The sequence below is a fragment of the Lepidochelys kempii genome, chromosome 11 (genome assembly GCF_965140285.1).
Source record: "Lepidochelys kempii isolate rLepKem1 chromosome 11, rLepKem1.hap1, whole genome shotgun sequence".
In the NCBI taxonomy this organism is placed as follows: Eukaryota; Metazoa; Chordata; order Testudines; family Cheloniidae; genus Lepidochelys; species Lepidochelys kempii.
Window position 1 is genome coordinate 12,866,244 of NC_136390.1, and position 21,989 is coordinate 12,888,232.

Below are 21,989 nucleotides of genomic sequence, written 5' to 3' on the forward strand. Positions count from 1 at the left end.
ACATTAGCTAAGTCCCCATAACAACCCTGTCTTATGTTACCCCCACTTTACAGACACGGCAAACATATACATTTAAGACCCAATTCCGTCCACAGTGGGATACAAGTAATTCACAATGAAGCCAATAAGAGGAGATACTCGTATTTTTCAGGGGCAAAGTTAGGCCTAGGGATATTAATGACCTGATTTTGAAAACAGGTGTCATTGACTTCACTGGGAACTGGGGTTGGTCAGCACTTCTGAAAATCAGGCCATAAGTGACTTGCCTAAGGCCACAAAGAAAGTCAGTGGCAGAGCACTACAGTGTTCCTTGCTCCCAGTTCCATAGCGAGTCCTCTTATGCCACATTGTGTCTATCTTATTATCAGCTGCAAAGCTTGGATCCAGAGCTGAACTTCCCCAGAGTTTTAGGCTGTTCAGATCAAGGAGGTAGCTTCTCCCCTATCCCCGACACATGCATTGTATTATATTCCTTACCTTGCAGCTTTAACTACTGAGTTGTAATAGCCAGGTAACTCTGAGAGAGACACGTTCAGCTGAAGGAAAGAATGGATATTCTATTACTGTTCGGGAATTAAACAGGGACCTCTGACCTTCGCAACAGCCTCCTATTTTAATGAGACAGAGGGGCTTTGTATTGTCAACAAGGGAAGGATGAAGTCGCCATTGTGCAGCTTTGGACATGAGCAAAGTCCTATGGTTTATAAAAATGGGCATCTGTCCCAGGCCTGCTGTGCAGTGAGCACGATGGGCGAGGACCAGCCAGCAAAGCAGTGGGGAAAGAGGCCTGCATAAGGCACTATTCAGAACGACACACTTGGATGCTGCACATTATCAAAGACGCCTCCCCCCGAATCCCACCCTCAAGGAAAGAGTCTCGGACTCAGTCATTTATTTTGATTTCTCCTAAGTCTGTTTAGTCAATATCATGGAGGCTGTCATTCCCTCTTCCTGTTGCTTTAGCTACGTCACCAGGCAAGCTGCCTTGCTTGGTGAACAGGCACAGTGAACTGCTGGGACCAAGGGCTGCTAAAAAGCTGATCTAACTTGTGTGAAGACAAGAATGAATACATGGTAGGCAAGAGAACTACCCCTGGTATGAATGATTAACCGGCTACCTCTCCACTGTGAGGCAGGAGTTTGATTCACCTGCTTGCGTACACAAACCCGCACTCGCTCGTATTGAGCTACGCGAGTTGCAATAGCTGTGTAGACATCGTAGCGGCCGCGGAGGCCTGGCTTCGTTGCGCCGAGAATAAACCTGCCTGAAACTGGTGGAGATGTACTTGGCACAGCTATGCCATACGGCCACTGCCAGGGCTACCATGGCTACACTGCTATTGATTCTCGTGGCTAGCTTGCTGAGAAGAAAGGAGTATGTGTACGCAAGCAGGGGAATCACAACCCTAGCTCGCAGTGTACTCAGAGCCACAGCTCTCTTTTCCAAGCAACTTCAGCACCAGGTTGGTATTTATGAGACTTGTTGCTGAAACTGGGGGAGCCCAGGATTATTGGTCCTGAGTTTGCCTCCGAACCGGAAATAAAGATCTTTATAACCCCTACGCCGGAAACTGCAGTACAACAAGCCACTAGGGGGAGGGCACTCAATAGAAGCCTATAGGCAACCCCAGCCTAGTCAGAATGAGCTTTGCCTTAGTCTAACTCACTCAGCTTCCTTGAAGCAGGGTCTCTCCACTGAGGTATTGATGGGATGGGATGAACTAAGATTCAAAAAATGAGCAGATCTTTGAACATAATTATCAGCCTAATCACCCATCCTTATTTCCTGCCTGGGCAAGCCATCCCTCAGCCAAGAGAGAAAAAAGGAGCTGATGATTCAAGTTCCACACCTAACAAAAAGAAAAGGAGGACTCGTGGTGCCTTAGAGACTAACCAATTTATCAGACCACAAGTCCTCCTTTCTATTTGCGAATACAGACTAACACGGCTGCTACTCTGACACCTAACAAAGCCCATCCCCTGGCATGAAGGAAGAGCTGAAGTTATTCTTTCTTGTCCCATTTCTCACTGCTGAAGCTTGGTTCTCCAGGTGCATAATCAACTGTAGTTTCTGCCTTCCCAGAGATGGGCAACTTAGATTGGAATAGCATGAACACCAACCAGTATTATTTGGCTATATGCAGTTAGTCTAATGTTACCACTATGTGAACTCTTCTGCAAATGCAGCATTCTTATAATTTATTTGTATTGTGGTAGCAACCAGGAGCTCCAGTCATAGACTAGAACCCCACTGAGCTAGATGCTGTACAAACAGAACAAAAGGACAAGTCTTGCTCCAAAGAGCTGATTCATTTTTTCTTCCCACACAAACATAAATTCTGTCATGAAGCACTGGAATAACAGAATCATAGAATCATAGGACTGGAAGGGACCTCGAGAGGTCTTCTAGCCCAGTCCCCTGCACTCATGGCAGGACTAAGTGTTATCTAGGCCATCCCTGACAGGTGTTTGTCTAACTTGTTCTTAAAAATCTCCAATGATGGAGGTTCCACAATCTCTCTAGGCAATTTATTTCAGTGCTTAATCATCCTGACTGTTAGGAAGATTTTCCTAATGTCCAACTTAAACCTCCCTTGCTTCAATTTAAGCCCATTGCTTCTTGTCCTATCCTCAGAGGTTAAGGAAAACAATTTTTCTCCCTCCTCCTTGTAACAACCTTTTATGTACTTGAAAACTGTTATGTCCCCTCTCAGTGTTCTTTTCACCAGACTAAACAAACCCAGTTTTTTCAATCTTCCCTCATAGGTCACATTTTCTAGACCTTTCATCATTTTTGTTGCTCTTCTCTGGACTTTCTCCAATTTGTCCACATCTTTCCTGAAATGTGGCACCCAGAACTGGACACAACACTCCAGTTGAGGCCTAATCAGTGCAAAGTAGAGCAGAAGAATTATGAAGCATCATGTCTTGCTGACAACATATTTTACAGTCTCTGAGGAAAAGTCCCTAGCATCTGACATGGTCATGACATAGTAAATGACGAATGCCTGAACCAGAAAATGTCATTGGTATAAAGATGAACCCATGATTTACAGTCTCTGTATCTTGTGCTTTGTTGCACAGATCATGACACTGGATGAAATCTACATGAAGCAGCATTTGTTAGTGTTCTAGAAATGACACTTACCATTGTTATTATTTCATCTTCAATTCGATGGAGTTCAGAATACTTCCCATGAGTAGTGTTCAGTTTCAGTGCAACTTGACCAAAAAATGTTCTTACTAAAATTAAAAACAAAGCCTGTTAGCTACAATTCATGCAGCTTTGATACCCCAGGCTGAGATCTTATCATGTCCCATGAGCTAGACAGAGTTTAGTCTGGTTGAAAACTATAGCAATGGGAAACCTATGAATGAGTTTACCACTAATAAAGCACAGATCCCATGGGATTCTTCACAAGAGATTGTGTGTCAGCCCCAGTGGTGCTAGCTAAATTCCAGCTCAGACAGTTATATATAATCTAACTGAATACTCCTGCAGCTTAAATTGAAGAGAGAGTTGTTCTTTTTAATTTCCTGTCCTAACCCATTGTGCAGTGGTACTACTTGCTGTTAATCAGTCTGCATTCCGCCCAAGAGGTAACTATATTTCAGTGCTGGGTGCAATAATTCTTGTACTATATAATCTCTCTGTCTTTATCGGGACATTTATATGGTTACTCTGAAGGTCTTGATAGACTAAGATAATCTGCCTCCCCCCCCCACACACACACACCAAGTCTCTTTTTTATACTGCATATATTTTGCTCATTCCATTTCTAATTTTCCATTCTTTGCATCATGTATCTTGATCTTGCTGTTTTGTTTTTTTTTAATTTTTCCAAATCCTTTCTATGTTGTGGTGCCCAAAATTGCATACAGTTGTCGAGGTGAAGCTGCTGTGAATAACCTCAGCATGGCCAACTCTCATGATTTTCAGGTATGATTCGCCATATTTGGTGGTTTTCTTAAAGCCTCAGCTACTGGAGGCATGTGATTAGGTGAGAATCTCAGCTTTCTTCCTTTTTTTTTTATTTATTTAATATAACAGTAATTTTCTAGCCCTTGTCAGTGTAGAGAAAAACTTGAAAATGTGACCCAGGTGTAAACTTGTGATGGGGTCTACAGGCCCCACACTGAAGTTGGGCTGGGAGTGGAGCAATATTGTGCTAAGGGGTGGGCCCTGCCTATGTGCACGGCATATTCCCACAGCAGGGACACTGGTAGCTCAGAGAAGTGGGGAGGGAGCTGCAAGCTCCACCAGGAAGCAAGACTAAAGCTGAGGGCTATGTCAGGAGTGGCAACAGCTTTGTGAAGGCTGCTCTAGAAGCAGGGATTTGGGTACCCCCACTTTTGGGGAGCTGAAAGCCCTAAAAGAGATTACTTCAACATGACACTAAGAGACTGAAGATTGTCTCTGAAGCCAGTGACCATGCTCCAATTGGAATAGCTCCAGACTGGTAGGAAGTGACCCAGAGGAAAATATAATTTAGGGTAGCTCAATAGCTGGGCCAGATGCTTTGATAAACCCCTAGGGCACTGGGTCAGGACCCAGTGGAACAGGTGGGCCCAGATCCCCCTACCTTGCCCACTCCCCCACACCTCTATAGTGACAGAACCTCTGTGAAAGCAATCTGAGCACACAGAAGTGATTAAGGCTGCAGCCAGGGCCCCTTTGGGTTGACTAGGCTGGCAGAAACTATAAGTCCACGACCCAACCGCTAGGACAGCTGATCATCGGACCATCCCGCTACAAACCTCTAGATTCAAAAACTAGAAGGCAAATAAAAATAATTCAAAATCTATTTCTTTTTTAAATCTTGTGGTTTTTAAGCTAATTTATTGATTTTGGGGGTGCCTGACTCATGAGTTTTGAAAGCTTGGGGTTGGAAATATTTAATTGTTAAATATATGAGAGAAGAGATGTCAAGTTTGTGTGGGATTTAGGTAACTTTGGGACTGAAATGTGTGATGCCCTTTGAGATGAGGTACAGTTTAGAGTTAAAAGCACTCTTGCCTACCTAGATTTATACAAGCCTCAGGGCAGAAGCTAATAACCCAAGTTGGAATTTGGTCAGAATAGCAGTGATTCTACCCCTAAATCTTCTATTAAATGTCATTAGACTGTCAGTGAAAATGGAGGATCACAGCTTCAGCTTTATATCCCATCCAAAAGACAAATACAGTTGCTGATAACATTATAAAGCCTCCAATCCTTTCCCATGCCTTCAGGCTACACACAGAGGCCAGGTGCTCCTCTCACGGCAAGTTTTGTACCAGAGAAACCTCACTGACGTCTCTGATTCCTGATTTACACTGGCATAATCAGAAGAGAATTAGATTCACAGTGTTTATATAATCTGCCCTTAGTCCAAAATAAAATAAAATCATTTGCTACCCTAGCAGTCCATCTTAAAAATGCCCTTCATTAATACCTCAGGCATGATTCAACAGCACTATTTTCATATTTGTAATTCTTTCAGATCGTGGCTCACAGTAAAGTCTTGTAAAACAGTCACTTCTACAATGGGTCATGAGAAAAGCGTGAAATTCAGAGTCTTTCTGCATATAGAGGTGATGGAACTTGGATATTGAATAATTGTGCTATATGCGAAACGAAAGCTACAAAATAAGGCCTTGTTCCTACAAAGACTTATACAGTTGCTTAAATTTATGCACATGATTAGTCTAACTGAAGGCAAATTTCACAATGGCCCTACTAACATGCGCCTAAGTCTTTGTAGGAGTAGGATCTAAGTATTTTGTGAAATTCTTTTGGATTGTTAGAATTTGTTAAAAAAAAAAAACAACCCTGGATTTTCTGTCCTGAAAATACAAATAAACCTGTAACCATTATTTGAAATATGATGTTTCTATAGCTTTATGAAAGTGGAGGAAATCGTTAAATATCACTGAATCCCCAGGACATTCCACCACAAAATACATGAGACTACATATCGGTAAAGACAATAAAAGACAATTATGCTCATGGAAACCAGTTATCAGTAGCTAAATTTTAAAGGAAAGGATTTTTCTGATTCCTGGTTTTATTTCTGTCTCAGAAGATTTTTATTTTTAACCAAGTATTTCTTTCTTTCTTTCTTTTTTTTTTGCAGTTCAATTCTCTTACCTAAGTTGCATTTTCCTTTTTCTAGCTGGTATCCAAGAGGACATTTGCAGACATAGGAGCCGTGAGTATTATTACATGTGGCCAGAGCTGGGCATGGATTAGAAAGACATTCATCCACATCTGAAACAAGGGAGAAAACAGAACAGTTGGTAGAATTACAAGAAATCATTGGCAGTAGAACTAGAAGACCCTCTGCGTATTGCTGTACGACTCACTGCATCATTACCACTTATTATTATTTATCGTGTTCTTGATCATCCTACCGAAGCTGAGTGAATAAATGCAAATAAATGCAAATTCCCATTCTCATTGTTTTACTGACTTTGCTTCAGCCCCAGTGAATAATAATGCCTAGCTCTTATCAATCACTTTTAATCAGTAGATCTCAAAGTGCCTTATAAAGGATATCCCCATTATCCCCACTAACACACAAAAAGGTGAAGGAACTTGCCCAAGGTCACCCAACAGGCTAGTGGCAAAACCAGAACCAGAACCCAGGTCTTCTAAGTTCCACACTGGTACTCTAGCCACTGGGGTCACAGCCTGTTTCTACAAACTGCTATCACTCAGGCAATGCAGATTGATTTCTTTGATGTTGCTTGAATTGTCACCAATATAAGATGGAGGAGCCATTGGCTGCAATATTGTCCTTTACCTTCCCTGCAGTCTTCTCCTTGCCAGGCTGGTGAACACTTGCACTGATATTTGCCCATAACACCATTAATAACGCATTTTCCATCATGCAGACAAGGGTTTGTGGAGCAGATATTGACTGTGAAATAAGACATTTGGGGGATTAATTCCTGGCTTGACTAGCATGACTGTAGTTTTGTCTAGTTGCTATGCATGCCGTACAACTGCACATGCAAATTCTTGGGGGGAAAACCATTGGATTCTCACCCTCTTTTCTGCCATATCTGGAAATGCTCTTCATGATGCAAGTGTTAGTCTCATTAGCAGGAAGATAAATTATGCACATGTCCAAGTGAAGAACATAGCCAGAAGGGCTGGCTCGTTTGTTGATTACACGGGATTACAAGACAAGCTAGGGGGCACATGTCACTCGGATCTGTTTTCTGGTTATTACTGAGCAGTGTAATTCACAAAGGCTGTAAGGATGGTTTTAGGGTTAAAGCACAGGAGTCAGGAACTCCCGTGGGCTGTTGCTGGCTCTGCTGCAGGCTGACGGTGTGGCCGCAGACAGGTCACGGAGGCCCACACATTTCAAAAATGGCCACTGATTTTTGGTGTCCAGCCTGAGACAAACTGATTTTTCAGAGTTGCTGAGCGCTCACCCTGGTGACGTCTCCCGAGCGGAGTTATGAGCGTTCAGCACCTCTGACAAGCAGGGCCAGTAACGTAGCCAAGGGGGAAGCGGGGGGAGCGGCCGCTCCCCCTCTGAGCACAAGCGGAGCCTTTTTGATTTCTAGGTGCCTTTTTTCATTTATTCACCCGGCAGTGCTCCGGCTCCTCGGCGGCGGGGGCCTTCGCGCGCTCCGGCTCCTCGGCTGCACTTCAGCAGCAGGGGCCTTCAGTGCCGCCAAGGACCCGGAGCCCCACGCAGTGAGTACAAGCGAGTAGCACCTCTTTTTTATGTCCGCTGCCCCTGTTCACTCCACCTAGCTACGCCACTGAGCAGGGCTAATGTGTCTCAAGCACGGCACCCAAAAATTAAGTAACCAAAAGGTACTTCTCTGTCTTTCAGTTTTCCTGCTGTAATATGGGGAGGAAACCGATTACCAAAAACAGCGTGAGGGGGGGGAGGAGGCATGGAATTGCATGGACGCTTTTAAGGCTTCAGACCTTATTTTTTTAAATATGAATTTGTCAATATTTTGAAACCTGGTGGGAGAAGTAATTGTGAAAACACGGAAAATTTTTCCCGTTTTTTTTTTTTTAAATGTCAAGATTTGGAATAGTGCTAAAAATCGTGAAATTAAAAAAATGTTGACCAGCTCTAAGAATGATGAGATAGGCATGGGACTCCGCCCTGCAACTCATATTCATTTCAGTATTCCCACCGAAATCAACGGGCTTGCTTGCATCAGAAAGGCCAGCAGAACTGGGCTATTAATTCCTTAACGTTTCTAAAGCAGTTTGGAAGGCATTACAAAAATACAGAGCGTTATTAAATCCATAGTACAAAGTGTTAATCCAGGTCACTGAAAGGACTTCCTCTTTACAGTAAATGTCAGAACCGTACTTTTTAAAAAAGAATAAAGTAGCAAACCATGAATCGCTCAATAAAAAGAGGCTACATTAAACTAGGTTCTCACCTAAAATGCATGAACCCATGTCACTATTCCCAATAGAATACTTATATACTTAAATACAATCTGTAATAAAAATATTCAGTCGTAGAGTTCAGTCCCGTAAACACTTATTAGTGGCTGTAGTACTTTCTACTTTATGTAGGTCCTACGGATGTTAAAGGGGTGACCGAAGTCAGTAAACATTACACTGTTTAGCGTTTTCAGCCCCAAGGGCTTTAATTATGGATTATATTTCCATTCTGATAAAAACCTTACTTAATATATTTAATTGAGACAATAAGGAGACTAGACTGCCTGACGCCCTTGGGTTTTTGTGATACAAAGTCCTTCACGCACTCCTCCCAGTGTACTGATGACCTAGCGACAGCTACCTTTCCTCAACCCCCTTAGTCCCTTAAGGATAAGTACATGAGTCACCATTCCAGTTCACTCCTAGAAAGAGTTTTCCCCTAGCCAAGTGTGAAGATGCTTGCTTCTGCCAAATTATGTATTCTTGTTTTATGAAGTGGAGTTTTTGCCAAAGTTTCTGCTTCTAATATCAATATGGTTTCATTTTCTTAACACACAACTGGCTACGACAAAAGGCAAAACTGGAACTTGTGCTTAACGCTTTTCCCCACTTTTCTTCAAAATATAAAATATAATAATGGCTATGACTATGAGTGGCAATAGACTCAGCAAGGATACAGAATGTGGCCTAGACTTTCGCTAACAAGTGACAAATGCAAAATAATGCACATTGGAAAACATAATACTAACTATACACACAAAATGATGGGGTCTAAAGGAGCTGTTACCACTCAAGAAAGAGATCTTGGAGTCATTGTGGATAGTTCTCTGAAAACGACTGTTCAGCATGCAGCAGCAGTCAAAAAAGCTAACAGAATGTTACGAACCATTAGGAAAGGGATAGATAAGAAGACATAATGTCACTATATAAATCCAGGGTATGCCCACACCATGAATACTGTGTGCAGTTCTGATTGCCTCATCTCAAAAAAGATATATTAGAACTGGAAAAAGTACAGAGAAGGGCAACAAAAATGATTATGAGTATAGAACAGCTTCCATATGAGAAGAGATTACAAAGACTGGGAGCGTCCATGTTAGAAAAGAGACAACTGAGGTGGGGATATGATAGAGGCTTATACAATCATGAATGGTGTGGAGGAAGTGAATAGGGAAGTGTTATTTATTTCTTCACATAACACAAGAACCAAGGCTCAGCCAATGAAATTAATAAGCAACAAATTTAAAACTAACATAAGTAAGTCCTTGTTCACACAACACATAGTCAATTTATGGATTTTGGTGCCAGCGGATGTTGTGAAGGCCAAAAGTATAACTGGGTTCAAAAAAGAATTCATGGAGAATAGGTCCATCAATGGCTATTAGCCAAGATGGTCAGGGACACAACCATGTGTTCAGGTTGTCTCTAAGCCTCTGACTGCCAGAAGCTGGGACTGGACGACAGTAGATAGATCACTCAATAATTGCCCTGTTCTGTTCATTCCCTCTGAAGCATCTGGCATCAGCCACTGTCAGAAGACAGGATGCTGGGCTAGAAAGATCGTTGGTCTAACCCAGGACAGCCATTCTTTTGTTCTTATGACAGGCCCTTTTGAGGGAGATTATATATATAGAGAGAGAAAATGATCATAGGTTGTAATAACAGGACAAGCTCCAATGCAAATACTAATGCTGGCCAACTGTCTTTCCTCATTAACAAGACATATATTTATATGTATCTATTTTTTTAATTAGAAATAAAGAAATTGTTAATTTTAAATGTACAAGCAGAGCTGGTCGACGGTTTTTGAATTTCAATTAACTTTTGGTAAAATTTCCACCAAAATTTTCCGCATTTTTCAACAGGGGGATCTATTAAACTCTCTCCTTTTGTTTCAAATGCTTAATACCTAGAATTAAGACTAACTCATATCCTCAAAGATTTTCATACAAGCTATGTCTGATGTTCTCTCCATTCTACATATCCAATGTTTCTGGGCAACCTTTTAGGTGTTTTACCTGTTGTATGAGAAGAAGTTACTAATGCCCTTGTGCGACTTAACAGAGCAATAGTAGTTGGTTTGATAGCTGCTGCCGAAGTGGTGGAAAACCCTACAGTGGTTTTGCTAGGGGAAGATGTTTTGGAAGGATGTGTAGCTGGGATATTTTCTTCAGTGATTTTAATGCTAGTTGCAGTGCTAGTTTCCATTGTTTTTGTAGTTACTCCAGTTATGTAGGCCAGTGTCGTGGCAACAGCAGTTTTAACTCTGCGAGTTTTTGTAGTAAGAGAATGATCTGTAGTTGGCACAGAATGTGGTGGCCCAAAAGTCATGTCTGTTGACAGTGTAACAGTTTTCCCTGTTGTTAATTCTGCTGCGGGAAACACATCCCTTTGACTTGTCGTATTTGGCAAGATACTGGTCGATGCTTTTGTCATCTCAGTGTGTTGGGTTTCCTTGCTCAGACTTGGAGCAGCTGTTGTCAGAAGCAAAGTTGTCTTTTCAAAATGGTCCCCACTGGAAGTGAAGGTTCCTCCTGTGGAGCTCTCTGTTGCAAGTGTGGAAGCTGATGTGGATGGAGAGCTACTGCTGAGCTGTTCCATAGGTTCAGTCTGAAGAGGAAGTGGTCCTTTGGTTTTTAAAGTAGTGCTCTCTTCCAACTGGTGTGGTCTGCTGTGATTGCTGTACTGTCTGGGTGTACTCCCATAGAACACAGCAGTCGATGGCTCCATTCTGTCTGTCCCTCCCGATGTAATCATGGACCCACTGGTTTGAAAACTGTCACCAGTCTGTGATGGTGAAGATGATGAAGAAAATGAAGGTAATAAAGGAAATGATGCAACTGATGAGGAGGTGGATAAAGATGACGGCAAAGATGGTGGTGGGAGTGACAATGATGGTATCACTGATGAAGAGGATGGTAGAGATGACTCTGATGATGCAAATGAATGAGGTGGCGATGGTGTTGATGAAAGCAAGTGATGTACTGATGACTCCGAGGAAGAGGATGGAAATACTGGCGAAGATAATGATGAGCTGCCAGTTAGTGACGATTCAGTGCCAGTGAAAAACAGAGTTGCATTTTGTAGATTGACTGTAGAAGAGTAAGTTGGCATTTTGGAAGAACGTACAAGCAAAGGCTCCGTAGATGGAGCAATTAAATCCCCATCACTTGATGCCATGTTACTTCCTCTGCTCTGAGCCATAAAAGATGAGGATTGTGCTAAATCTGAAGAGTTGGAAATTTCAGCATAAAAAGTGGAACTTTCTGATGATTCGGCAGAGGTGCTGTTATTTGATATAGACAGTAATGTCCTGTCTCCACCTCTACTGAATGTGGTTGGAATGTACATGCTGTCAGTGCGAGAAACAGAGATCCTTTTCTCAGTGTCGATGCTGCTAACTGGTTGATGGCTACTTGCAATGCCTGGAATAGAAGAAAAAAAGTAACATGACAGTAATATATATCAAAATATTTTGGCATTTTACTGAAATTATATGTCTGATACATAAAATGTACTAGTCTGTATATTGGTCCACTCAGTCCGTCAGTTTATAAGGCGGTTATCTGCCAGTGAAAACTAGCTTGAGCGCAATGCTTTTGCAAATGTAACTATATTGTAATTTTTAACACCTTCTGAAATCTTAACCTCAGACTCTTGCAGCCTTGAGTCCCGCACAGGAACTGTACGTTCACTAACAAGTATTTTTACCTCTTTTCAACATGTTGCCTTTTCACATGATTGAGTACCGTGTCCTCTTCTTGTGCTTTGTGAAAGGGTAAACAGAAAAGTCCATTTGTCCTCTATGTCATTCAGAATGACCTTATCCTCTAACTCTCTTCCTCCATTCCAAACTAAGTAAAACCCATCTTTTTTTAAATCCGGTTTTGCACAGAAGAATTCTCATGCCTCCATAGGAAGAAAATACTTTCAAGGACATGTTCTATGTTAGTGTGCATAAAATAAAATAATGTCTTACAAAAATTCACTGATCAAAGACTTTATAATCAGGAAACCTCAGAAGTACAACACGTCACTTTGAAAAGTTAGCCGTGGATGACACAGAATATTAACATTTATTTTACAGTTAATCACAGGAAGACTGTGTGTATAGCGAATTTCAGCGTTTACAGGGAGTTTGGCAACGTTCTTGGAAGTACAGGATGGGATTTTCAAAAGCCCTCTGAATTGGCCTAATTCTGCTCTACTACTGAAAGTTCCCATTGGCTTAGGCCAACCAGGAGCACTTTTGAAAATACCACCCATTAAAAATAAGGAAGAATGCAAACGACTGGCATATCTATTGAGTTTCTTACTAAGACTAGCCAGTCAAGAATCACAGTGTCAATGTTCATAATTCTAGCTGGCTGGATGTTTACGCTTTTGGAAAGATTCCCCAGAATGTATGAGCTTGCCTTTGATTCGGTTACTTTAGATAGCACATGGATATATGGGAGCACCATCTGTCTGCACACATGCAAAGTATTCAATGCACTGGTGAGATTTTGTATATAAGACTGGCATTCTCACGGTGACATACACACAAAACACTTACTTGAAGGATCATTTTGGAAAGAAGAGTAAGTTGGTATCTTGGAAGAACGAACAAAGAAAGTCTCAGTTGAAGACCCGGTGAAACCCATATCATTTGCTGAGATACTTGTCCCTCTAGTCTGTGCCATTGAAGGTGACTGAATTAATTCTGAGGAATTGGCAATTTCTGTATATGAAGTGGAGCTCTCTGTTGTATGGGCAGATGTGCTATTTGTCAGAGATTGTGACGTCCTCTCTCCACCTCCGGTTAACGTAGCTGAACTGTACATACGGTCAGTATAAGGACTGGAAATCTTTTTTTCTGTTTTTGAGCTGCTAAGAGACTGATGGTTACTTCCAATGGCTGAAATGGGATTAAAAGGTGGAAATTAAATTTTATATGCACAAATCCGAATGAAATTGTGAGTTTTATAATAATTTTACCCTGAAATACAGGGCCAAATAACTCCAGCCACTTAAATGGAGCTATGCATGGGATTAATTTGGTTTATAGACACTTTTTACAGAAATAATAGTGGTGTATGAACCACTGAGTATTTAAAAAAACAATATAATTTCTTTAGATGGAAACCTTTATAACCGGGACTTTCTGAGGATGAAAGGTATTGACACAATGTGTGTCAGTAGAGTTGGAATGATCCAGTAGAAGTGCTTGTATGACCTGGACTAGTCAGGAAGTGAACAGTCTCCTACACTAAGACGACACGGTCCACTTTCCTACACTGTTAGATTACTGTTAAGTACCAAATGCAGGGCAGGTGATCTCATTGAAGAGAATCATTACTGCTTACAAATACTGCGCCTGGCAACTGCAGTGGCTTTGAATTTATTAGCAATAATAGTATGTATAACCCACATTGGGGAGGAGTGGGAGAGAATGTTTTTCTTATCAAAATGAGATTTTTGAGTTCAGAAAACTCACTGGGTGTATCATTTGGTAAAGTCAACGTTGAGCTCTTGGAAGAATGTGTAAGCAAAGACTTGGTGGAAAGCTCCGTGAAACTGGCATCACTTGATGAGATATTGAAACCTCCAGCCTGTGATACAGAAGATAAGAACTGGGTTGAATCTGAAGACTTGGCTGCGTCTATATTATGAGTGGAGATTTCTGTTGCCGCAGTTGATGTGCTGCTGTGAGTTTGAGATTGGGATGTCCTCTCCCCACCTCTGGTGAATGTTGTTGACACGTACGTACTATGAGTAGGAGAACTGGAAATCCCTTTTTCTCTATCTGAAATTGTAACTGATTGATGGCTACTTCCAACTCCTGAAAAGGAATTAAAATCTGAAAATTAAAGTTTTTATATGCACATCTTGAGCAGAACAACAATACTTCTTTACACACACACAAACACACACACACACACACACCTGAAAACAAATCTGGCATTATTCACTCTTTACAATGTTATAATTATTTAAAAGATAATCATTCATTAAAACCTACCGCTTAGATTCCTCTAGCTGTTCCAGAGGAGAAAGGTAGCAGAGAGTTGGATCCTGGCAACACAATGGCCAGCAGAAAATTCCATTTGTGCAGGGAGCTATTAGATGGCATAACTGGCTTCTACACCAACTGCCCATCACACCCAACCTGAAAGGTGGAATATTGGAGGCATGCTGGGACATATGAGGAAAAAGGACAGAACATGCCTGTACTATACCAATTCTTTGTAGGCTTATGATCCCATAGGGATATAGCCAGCTGGTGTAAGTTAGAGCAGCCCCTAAGCTGATCTAACTTATGCCTATGGGCCAGGGCCAGTGCAAATGCACCATGAGAATCAGGGAGGTGTAACTTGATCTCTGCTAGTTCCCTTCCTCCTGCACTAAGCAGACCTCAGCACAGGAATCTGAGCCTTTATATTCAGAAATCTTCAGAAGTTTGGGCATCTCTTTGTAAAATGCAGGCTCCGAAAGCCATAAAAGGGGTTACTAAAACAAAATTGGTAATTAAATTCAGTGAAGATAGTCATTGGAATTCAATACATATAGAAATAGAGGTACAGTCTACAGGTACAGTTTAAATCTAAGCAGTACCGATTGTATGCCTCTACAGTCCAGCTAGTTGGTAAAGAATCACTAAAGGTATGTCTACACTGCAGGTAGACACCTGCGGCTGGCCCATACCAGCTGACTCAGGCTCACAGGAGTTTAATTGCAGCGTAGATGTTTGGGCTTTGGATGCAGCAAAGGTCTGGGACCCTCCCACTTTGGGGCGCCTGCGAGCCTGGACTCCAGCCCAAGCCCCAGTGTTTACACTGCAATTAAACAGTTCCTTAGCCCAAGCCCTGAAAGCCTGAGTTAGCCGGCACAGGCCAGCCGCAGGTTTTCAATACCCTAACGGCCTGAATCTCCTCTCTTATTCACACTAATATCTTACAATACATGTAATCCCATTCAGTATAATGGGAGTACTTGCAGGGTATGGCACTGCTGGACATGAGCAATTGTTCCAGAATCTGGCAGAGAAAAAAATACCATTGTAGAGGGGGAAAATGGGTTATTATTTTTTTAAGGTGATTAAAATATTCAGAGCAATGCTAGAAGAGAAGGTTGGTCCAGGGTTAGGGTGCTAGCTTGGGACCCCCATATTTAGTTCCCTGATCTTCTGCAAACTTCCTGTCTGACCTTAGACAAGTCACTTGGTTTTTCACTGCCTCAGTTCCGCATCGGTCAAACGGGGATAACAGCGCTCAGCTACCTCACCAGCGTGTTGGGAGAATAAATACATTAAAGAGTGTTAGGCGCTCAGACACGATAGTATTAGAGGCCATATAAGGACCTTTCAAAGGTATAAGTCTGAGTTAAAGAGCAACTGATTTTTTAATGAAAAGGGTTGACTTAGTTTTTGGGAGTGGGAGGTTCTTTCTTATTGTTTTTTAAACTGTACGATAACCAGCTGGGAATTGCAAAACTCACCAGCAAGATCATTTGATGGCGACGAATGAGTTGGGATCTTGGAAGAATGTGTAAGCAAAGGCTCTGTTGAAGGCTCAGCGAAGTCACTTGATGAGATATTACTTCCTCCAGTCTCTGCTACAGAAGATGAGGGCTGGGGTAAATCTGAAGACTCAGTATTTTCTAAGATAGAAGTAGAGCTTTCTGCTGCATCAGGTGATGTGCTGCTGTTTGTTAGGGACCTGAAAGTCTTCTCTCCTCCTCTGGTGAATGTCGCTGAAATGTAAGTACTGGTGGTATGCAAATCAGAAGTCCTTTTCTCTGTAGCTGAGATGCTAATTGGTTGGTGGCTACTTTCCACAGCTAAAATATGATAAAGAAAAAATAGAATTTCATATGCATAAATCCAAACACATGAATGAGTTTTCTTCCAACAGAACACACATGAATACAGTGCATGTATGAATATTAAAACAAGGTAAGTTTCAGTCTGGAGAAAATGCTGCTTTGGAAAGACATGTACACTTCATATTCAGTAACCCCTGAAATTACTATTTGCAAAAAAGAATATTAGAGCCATGAATAGTGCCACCAAAAAAATAACTGAGACTAACAAGCCACATTCTTAAATTCACCATCCAGTTACACTGCTTGCATTGCATGCTACTGGCACTTACAAAAATTTTTAAACTGTAGAAATAATATCAGTACGAGGGCTGGAAATTGTTTTTCCTTTATTTGAGTGGCTAAGGTACTGATAATTATGTCCAATGGGAGCTATAGTATCCAAAGGTGGAAATTACATTAAATCAGAATGGATTTGTGAATTCTATAATAATTTTGCTTGAAATACAGGACCAAATAAATCCATTAACTAAAATGGAGCTACACATGAGATGAATTTGGTTGATAAAGAATAGATCAAGAAAAATAGTTGTGCATAGATCATTGTGTATTTAAAATAAAATATTTTCTATTGATTGAAATTTTTATAAACAGAACTCTCGGAGGATGCAGGGTATAGACAAAATGAGTATCACTAGAGCTTGAATAATGTCTACAAATCATTATAATCAAAGTGTGACTCAAACTGGTCAAGTAGCTGGCACTCTCCTACACCAAAAAGATGTGGTCCACTTTCCCATGTTGTTACTTCAACAACACTTATAAACTGATTGTGTGTGTATATATATATACACACACACGCATGTAAAAACAAACCTGGAAATTGTTCAGTCTTTAGAAAATGATAACTTAAAAGAAAACAGTTCAGTGAAACTTGTGGCTTAGATTCCAGTGACTGACGCAGACGAGGAAAATGGTAGAGAATAATGGAACTTGACCTAAATGGCCAGCAGAAAATTCCCTTGATGAAGGGAAGGTCTCAGCTGGCTTCTTCACCAACTGCCCCTCACAAGCAACCTGGAAGGTGGAGTACTGGATGCATTCTGGGGCTAGCAAGGGGGCAGGGCATACCTTTACTACATCAGTTCTCAGGAGAGTTATGGTTCCATAGCCCTAAACTGCTCTAAGTTATGCTGATGGGCCTGGGCCAGTGCACATGCATAGGAGAATGAGGAAGATGTAACATTGATCCAAAGAAATTTCCCCTCCTCCTATGCTGAGCAGATCTTGGCTCAGGAATTTCAGCCTTTATAATCAGGAATCTTTAGACATGTTAACATCTCTATAAAAAGTGGGCTCAAAAAGACATAAAGGGTGTTACGAAAGCAAAGTTGGAGCACTGAAGTTGATGACTGAAATTCAGTACCTACAGAAATATTTAAAAGTACAGTCCACAAGTGCAGTTTAAATGTAAACTATCAAGATTGAATGCCTTTTCCTATCCCACTGGTTGGTCATGAGTCACTAAGGGCCTGAATCTTTCCCCTTACACTGAGTAAAACTTTCCTCTGCAAGCATTCCCATTCAGCATAATGGGACTACTTGCAGGGCACGGCACTGTTGGATGTGAGCTATGGGGGCAAAATCTGGCAGAGAAAAAATGGTGTCATTGTAGAGAAAAAATGGCTTTTTTTCAAGCAATTAAAATATTAAGCTCCATGCTAGAAGGGAAGGCTGGTCCAGCTGGAAGAGTGCTAGCTTGGGACTTGGGAAGCCTGAGGTCAAGTCCCAGCTCTGCTACAAATCTCCCTGTGTGCCTTTAACAGATCTCTTTGTGTCTCCATTTCCCATCTGTAAAATGGGGATAATAGTACTTCCCTGACACACAAGGCTGTTGTGAGGAAAAATACATTAAAGATTGTTAGGTGCTCATATACCAAGGTAACAGAGGCAATATAAGGACCTGTGCACCTCAGTCCCTCCTATCCTCTGCCTGTGGCACATAATAGTCTAGTATCCTGTGGGCTGTAATACTGTGGTCTCATTTCTGTCATCAGGTTAAGTGGGCGGATGCTTGGTGCTGTTGGCGGCCTGTGATAAACAGGAGGCCAGACTTAATGATCTAGTGGTTCCTGTGGCCTTAAACTCTGACTCTATGGCCTTTGCTGGGTTTGAGTTACTAAAGAGCATCTGATTCCTTAAAAAACGGGTTGACTGAGATTTCTGGGAGTGAAGGGTTCTTTTTATCTTTTTTTATTACTGTGCAATAACCAGTTATCACAAAACCCACCTGCAAGATCATTTGGTGAAGATGAATAACTTGGGATCTTGGAAGAATGTGTAAGCAAAGGCTCTGTGGAAGGTTCAGTGAAGTCACTTGATGAGATATTACTTCCTCCAGCCTGGGCTACAGAAGACGAGGGCTGTGGTAAATCTGAAGACTTGGAATTTTCTAAGTAAGAAGTGGAGCTGTCTGACACATCAGGCAAGGTGCTGCTGTAGGTTAGAGACCTTAATGTCCTCTTTTCACCTCTGATGGATGTCGTTGAAATATAGGTACTGGAAGTATGCAAATCAGAAGTCCTTGTTTCTGTAGCTGAGATGCTAATTGGTTGGTGGCTACTTCCAATACCTAAAGTGGGATGAAAAGATAGAAATTACATTTCATATGCCCAAATCTGATTGGATTTGTGAGGTCTACAATAATTTTGCCCCGAAATACAGGACCAATTATGTCCCACATATCATTCCATCAATTTAAAGGGAGCTAAATATGGGATGAATTTGGCTTATAAAAATGAGATAAAGAACAACAAGCTGTGTATAAATCACTGCGTATTTAAACAACAATATATTATCTATTGATTCAAACCTTCATAAGAAGGATTCTCGAAGGATGAAAGGTACAGACCACAATGAATTTTATTAAACTTAGAATGATGCATTAGAATGATTATAAATAAACCATGACCCAAACTAGCCAGGTGGTAGGCACTCTCCCGTTAAGAAGATGTGATTCACTTTCCTACATTTTTAGTGTAACACTTATTGATACATATACACATTGCATGGGAAAATAAATCCAGAAATTATTCAGTCTTTAGAAAATGATAACTACTTAAAAGGAAATTACTGAGTGAAACCCGTGGCTTAGATTCCTCTAGTTGTTCCAGTGGAAAAAGGTTTTAGAGATTTGAGCTCTGTGGAAAAACAGATTTTTTAGCTCTCTGGCAATTAAAAAAAACCCAAAAACCAAAGCCAAAGTTTTGGGTTGGCCAAACAACAAAATGATTTGAAATTTTAGGCGAATAAAAAGTTAAAAAATGAATTTCAGTCGAACAAGAGTTTTATTTTGATATCAATACATTAAAAATATTTTTGTATTTAAAAAAATTAAAAATTGAAGGAGATTTCTAAATGAAAAGTCATTTCAAACCAAAAAATGAAAACAATTTATTTAAAAAATATCAAAATGAAATATTTTGACTTTTTTATAGTTTTGCCTAGTTCAGGCAGACAGAGCGATGGAAGTTAGCCCTATGGCCATAGGGAAGCTCTCAGCTGCCGTAGCTGGCTTCTATGTCAACTGCCCCTCACACACAGTCTGGAAGGTAGAGTTTTGGAGGCACATTAGGAATGGCAAGGGGGCAGGACAGGGCGTTACACCATTACACCAATTCTAGATAGGCGTATGGTCCCACAGGGAGATAGCCAGCTGGTGTAAATTAGAGCAACTCAAAGGTGCTTTAACTTATGCCAATGGGCCAGGCCCAGTACAAAGGCACCAAGAAAATCAGGGAAGTTCAACTTGCTCCCTGGCAATTGCCTGCCTCCTGTACCACACAGAACTCAGCACAGGAATCTGAGCCTTTACATTCAGAAATCTTAAGAAACGTTGGAATCTGTCTGTAAAAAATGGGCTTAAAGCCATCAAAGATGATACTAAAGCAAAGTTTGTATTGAAATGCAGTGAAGTTATTGAAGGTTTCAGTCAATGACTTTTGAACTGGAATTCAACAACTCTAGAAATATTTAGAGGTACAGCCCACAGGTACAGTGTAAGTATAAATTAGCAAGATTGAATGCCTTGCTAACCTAGCTAGCAGGTAAAGAATCCCTAAGGGCCTGATTTCCCCTCTTACTCACACTGAGTAATACCCTCCTCTGCAAGTAGTCTCATTCAGCGTAAAGGGAGTACTTGCAAGGCATGGTACTGCTGGACATGAGCAATGGTGGCAGGATCTGGCAGAGAAAAAATAGTGATATTGTAGAGAAATACACAGATTACTACTTTTTTTTAATGAAAGTGATTAAAATGATCAGAACAGTGTAGATGGGTAATATGGTCCTGGGACTACGGTGCTAGGTCGGGACTTGAGAGACCTGGCTTAAGTTTCCTTCTCTACCACAGACTTCCTGTATGATCTATGGGTAAGTCACTTAGCATCTCTGTGCCTCAGTTCCCCATCTGTACAATGGGGATAATAATCCTTACCTTGCCGGGGTGTTGTGAGGATATACACGTTAAAGATTGTTAGGCACTCAGATACTATTGTAACAGCGGGGGAATATAAGGACCTTTGGTAGGTCTGAGTTTGAGTTAAAGAGCAACTGATTCTATTAAAAAAAAAGGTTGACTCGGATTTTGGGGGGTGAGAGGTTCTTATTATTGTTTTATGTTTGTAAACGGTGCACTAACCCATTGGGAATCACAAAACCCACCTGCAAGATCATTTGGGGAAGACGAATAACTTGGGATCTTGGAAGAATGTGTAAGCAAAGACTTTGTGGAAGGCTCAATGAAGTCACCTGATGAGATATTATTTCCTCCAGCCTGGGCTACAGCAGACGAGGGCTGCGGTAAATCTGAAGATTTGGTATTTTCTAAGTAAGAAGTGGAGCTGTCTGACACATCAGGCAAGGTGCTGCTGTAGGTTAGAGACCTTAATGTCCTCTTTTCACCTCTGATGGATGTCGTTGAAATATAGGTACTGGAAGTATGCACATCAGAAGTCCTTGTTTCTGTAGCTGAGATGCTAATTGGTTGGTGGCTACTTCCAATACCTAAAGTGGGATGAAAAGACAGAAATTAAATTTCATATGCCCAAATCTGATTGGATTTGTGAGGTCTACAATAATTTTGCCCTGAAAAACAGAACCAATTAGGTTCCATATATCATTCCATCAATTTAAAGGAAGCTAAATATGGGATGAATTTGGCTTATAAAAACGAGATCAAGAACAACAAGCTGTGTATAAATCACGGGGTATTTAAAAAATAATATATTTTCTACTGATTGAAACTTTCATAAGAAGGACTCTCCAATGGTGAAAGGTATGGACCAGAATGAATTTCATTAGACTTGGAATGATGCATTAAAATGATTATAAATAAAGCATGGCCCAAACTAGCCAGGTGGTAGGCACTCTCCCGTTAAGCAGATGTGATCCATTTTTGTACATTGTTAGTTTAATAACACTTATTTATTGATACATATAGACACTGCGTGGGAAAACAAATCTGGAAGGTATTCAGTCTTTTGAAAATGAATATTACTTAAAAGAAAATTACAGAGTGAAACCTGTGGCTTAAATTCCTGTAGTTGTTCCAGAGGAGAAAGGTTGCACAGAGAGCTCTATGAAAAACAAAAGGAGTACTTGTGGCACCTTAGAGACTAACAAATTTGTTTGAGCATAAGCTTTTGTGAGATGCATCCGATGAAGTGAGCTGTAGCTCACGAAAGCTTATGATCAAATAAATTTGTTAGTCTCTAAG

The 21,989-nt window shown here is 41.0% G+C and overlaps 1 protein-coding gene across 7 annotated transcripts in view; it reads right to left on the minus strand.

Moving 5' to 3' along the window:
• The window catches only part of HEG1 (heart development protein with EGF like domains 1), a 93,489-nt gene that overhangs the window by 27,884 nt on the left and 43,616 nt on the right, over positions 1-21,989 (minus strand). For 4 of the 7 annotated variants that reach the window (XM_073305161.2, XM_073305162.2, XM_073305160.2 and 1 more), the window contains 10 exons: positions 20,936-21,277; positions 18,504-18,845; positions 15,890-16,231; positions 13,890-14,234; positions 12,969-13,310; positions 10,432-11,838; positions 6,786-6,902; positions 6,131-6,250; positions 3,149-3,243; positions 478-536 (listed from right to left, as the gene is read on the minus strand). In XM_073305161.2, the coding sequence (XP_073161262.1) occupies positions 478-536; positions 3,149-3,243; positions 6,131-6,250; positions 6,786-6,902; positions 10,432-11,838; positions 12,969-13,310; positions 13,890-14,234; positions 15,890-16,231; positions 18,504-18,845; positions 20,936-21,277 (3,511 nt within the window). The remainder of the gene's footprint in view (positions 1-477; positions 537-3,148; positions 3,244-6,130; positions 6,251-6,785; positions 6,903-10,431; positions 11,839-12,968; positions 13,311-13,889; positions 14,235-15,889; positions 16,232-18,503; positions 18,846-20,935; positions 21,278-21,989) is intronic. The other 3 variants (XM_073305168.2, XM_073305166.2, XM_078854788.1) reach the window with 2 other exon arrangements.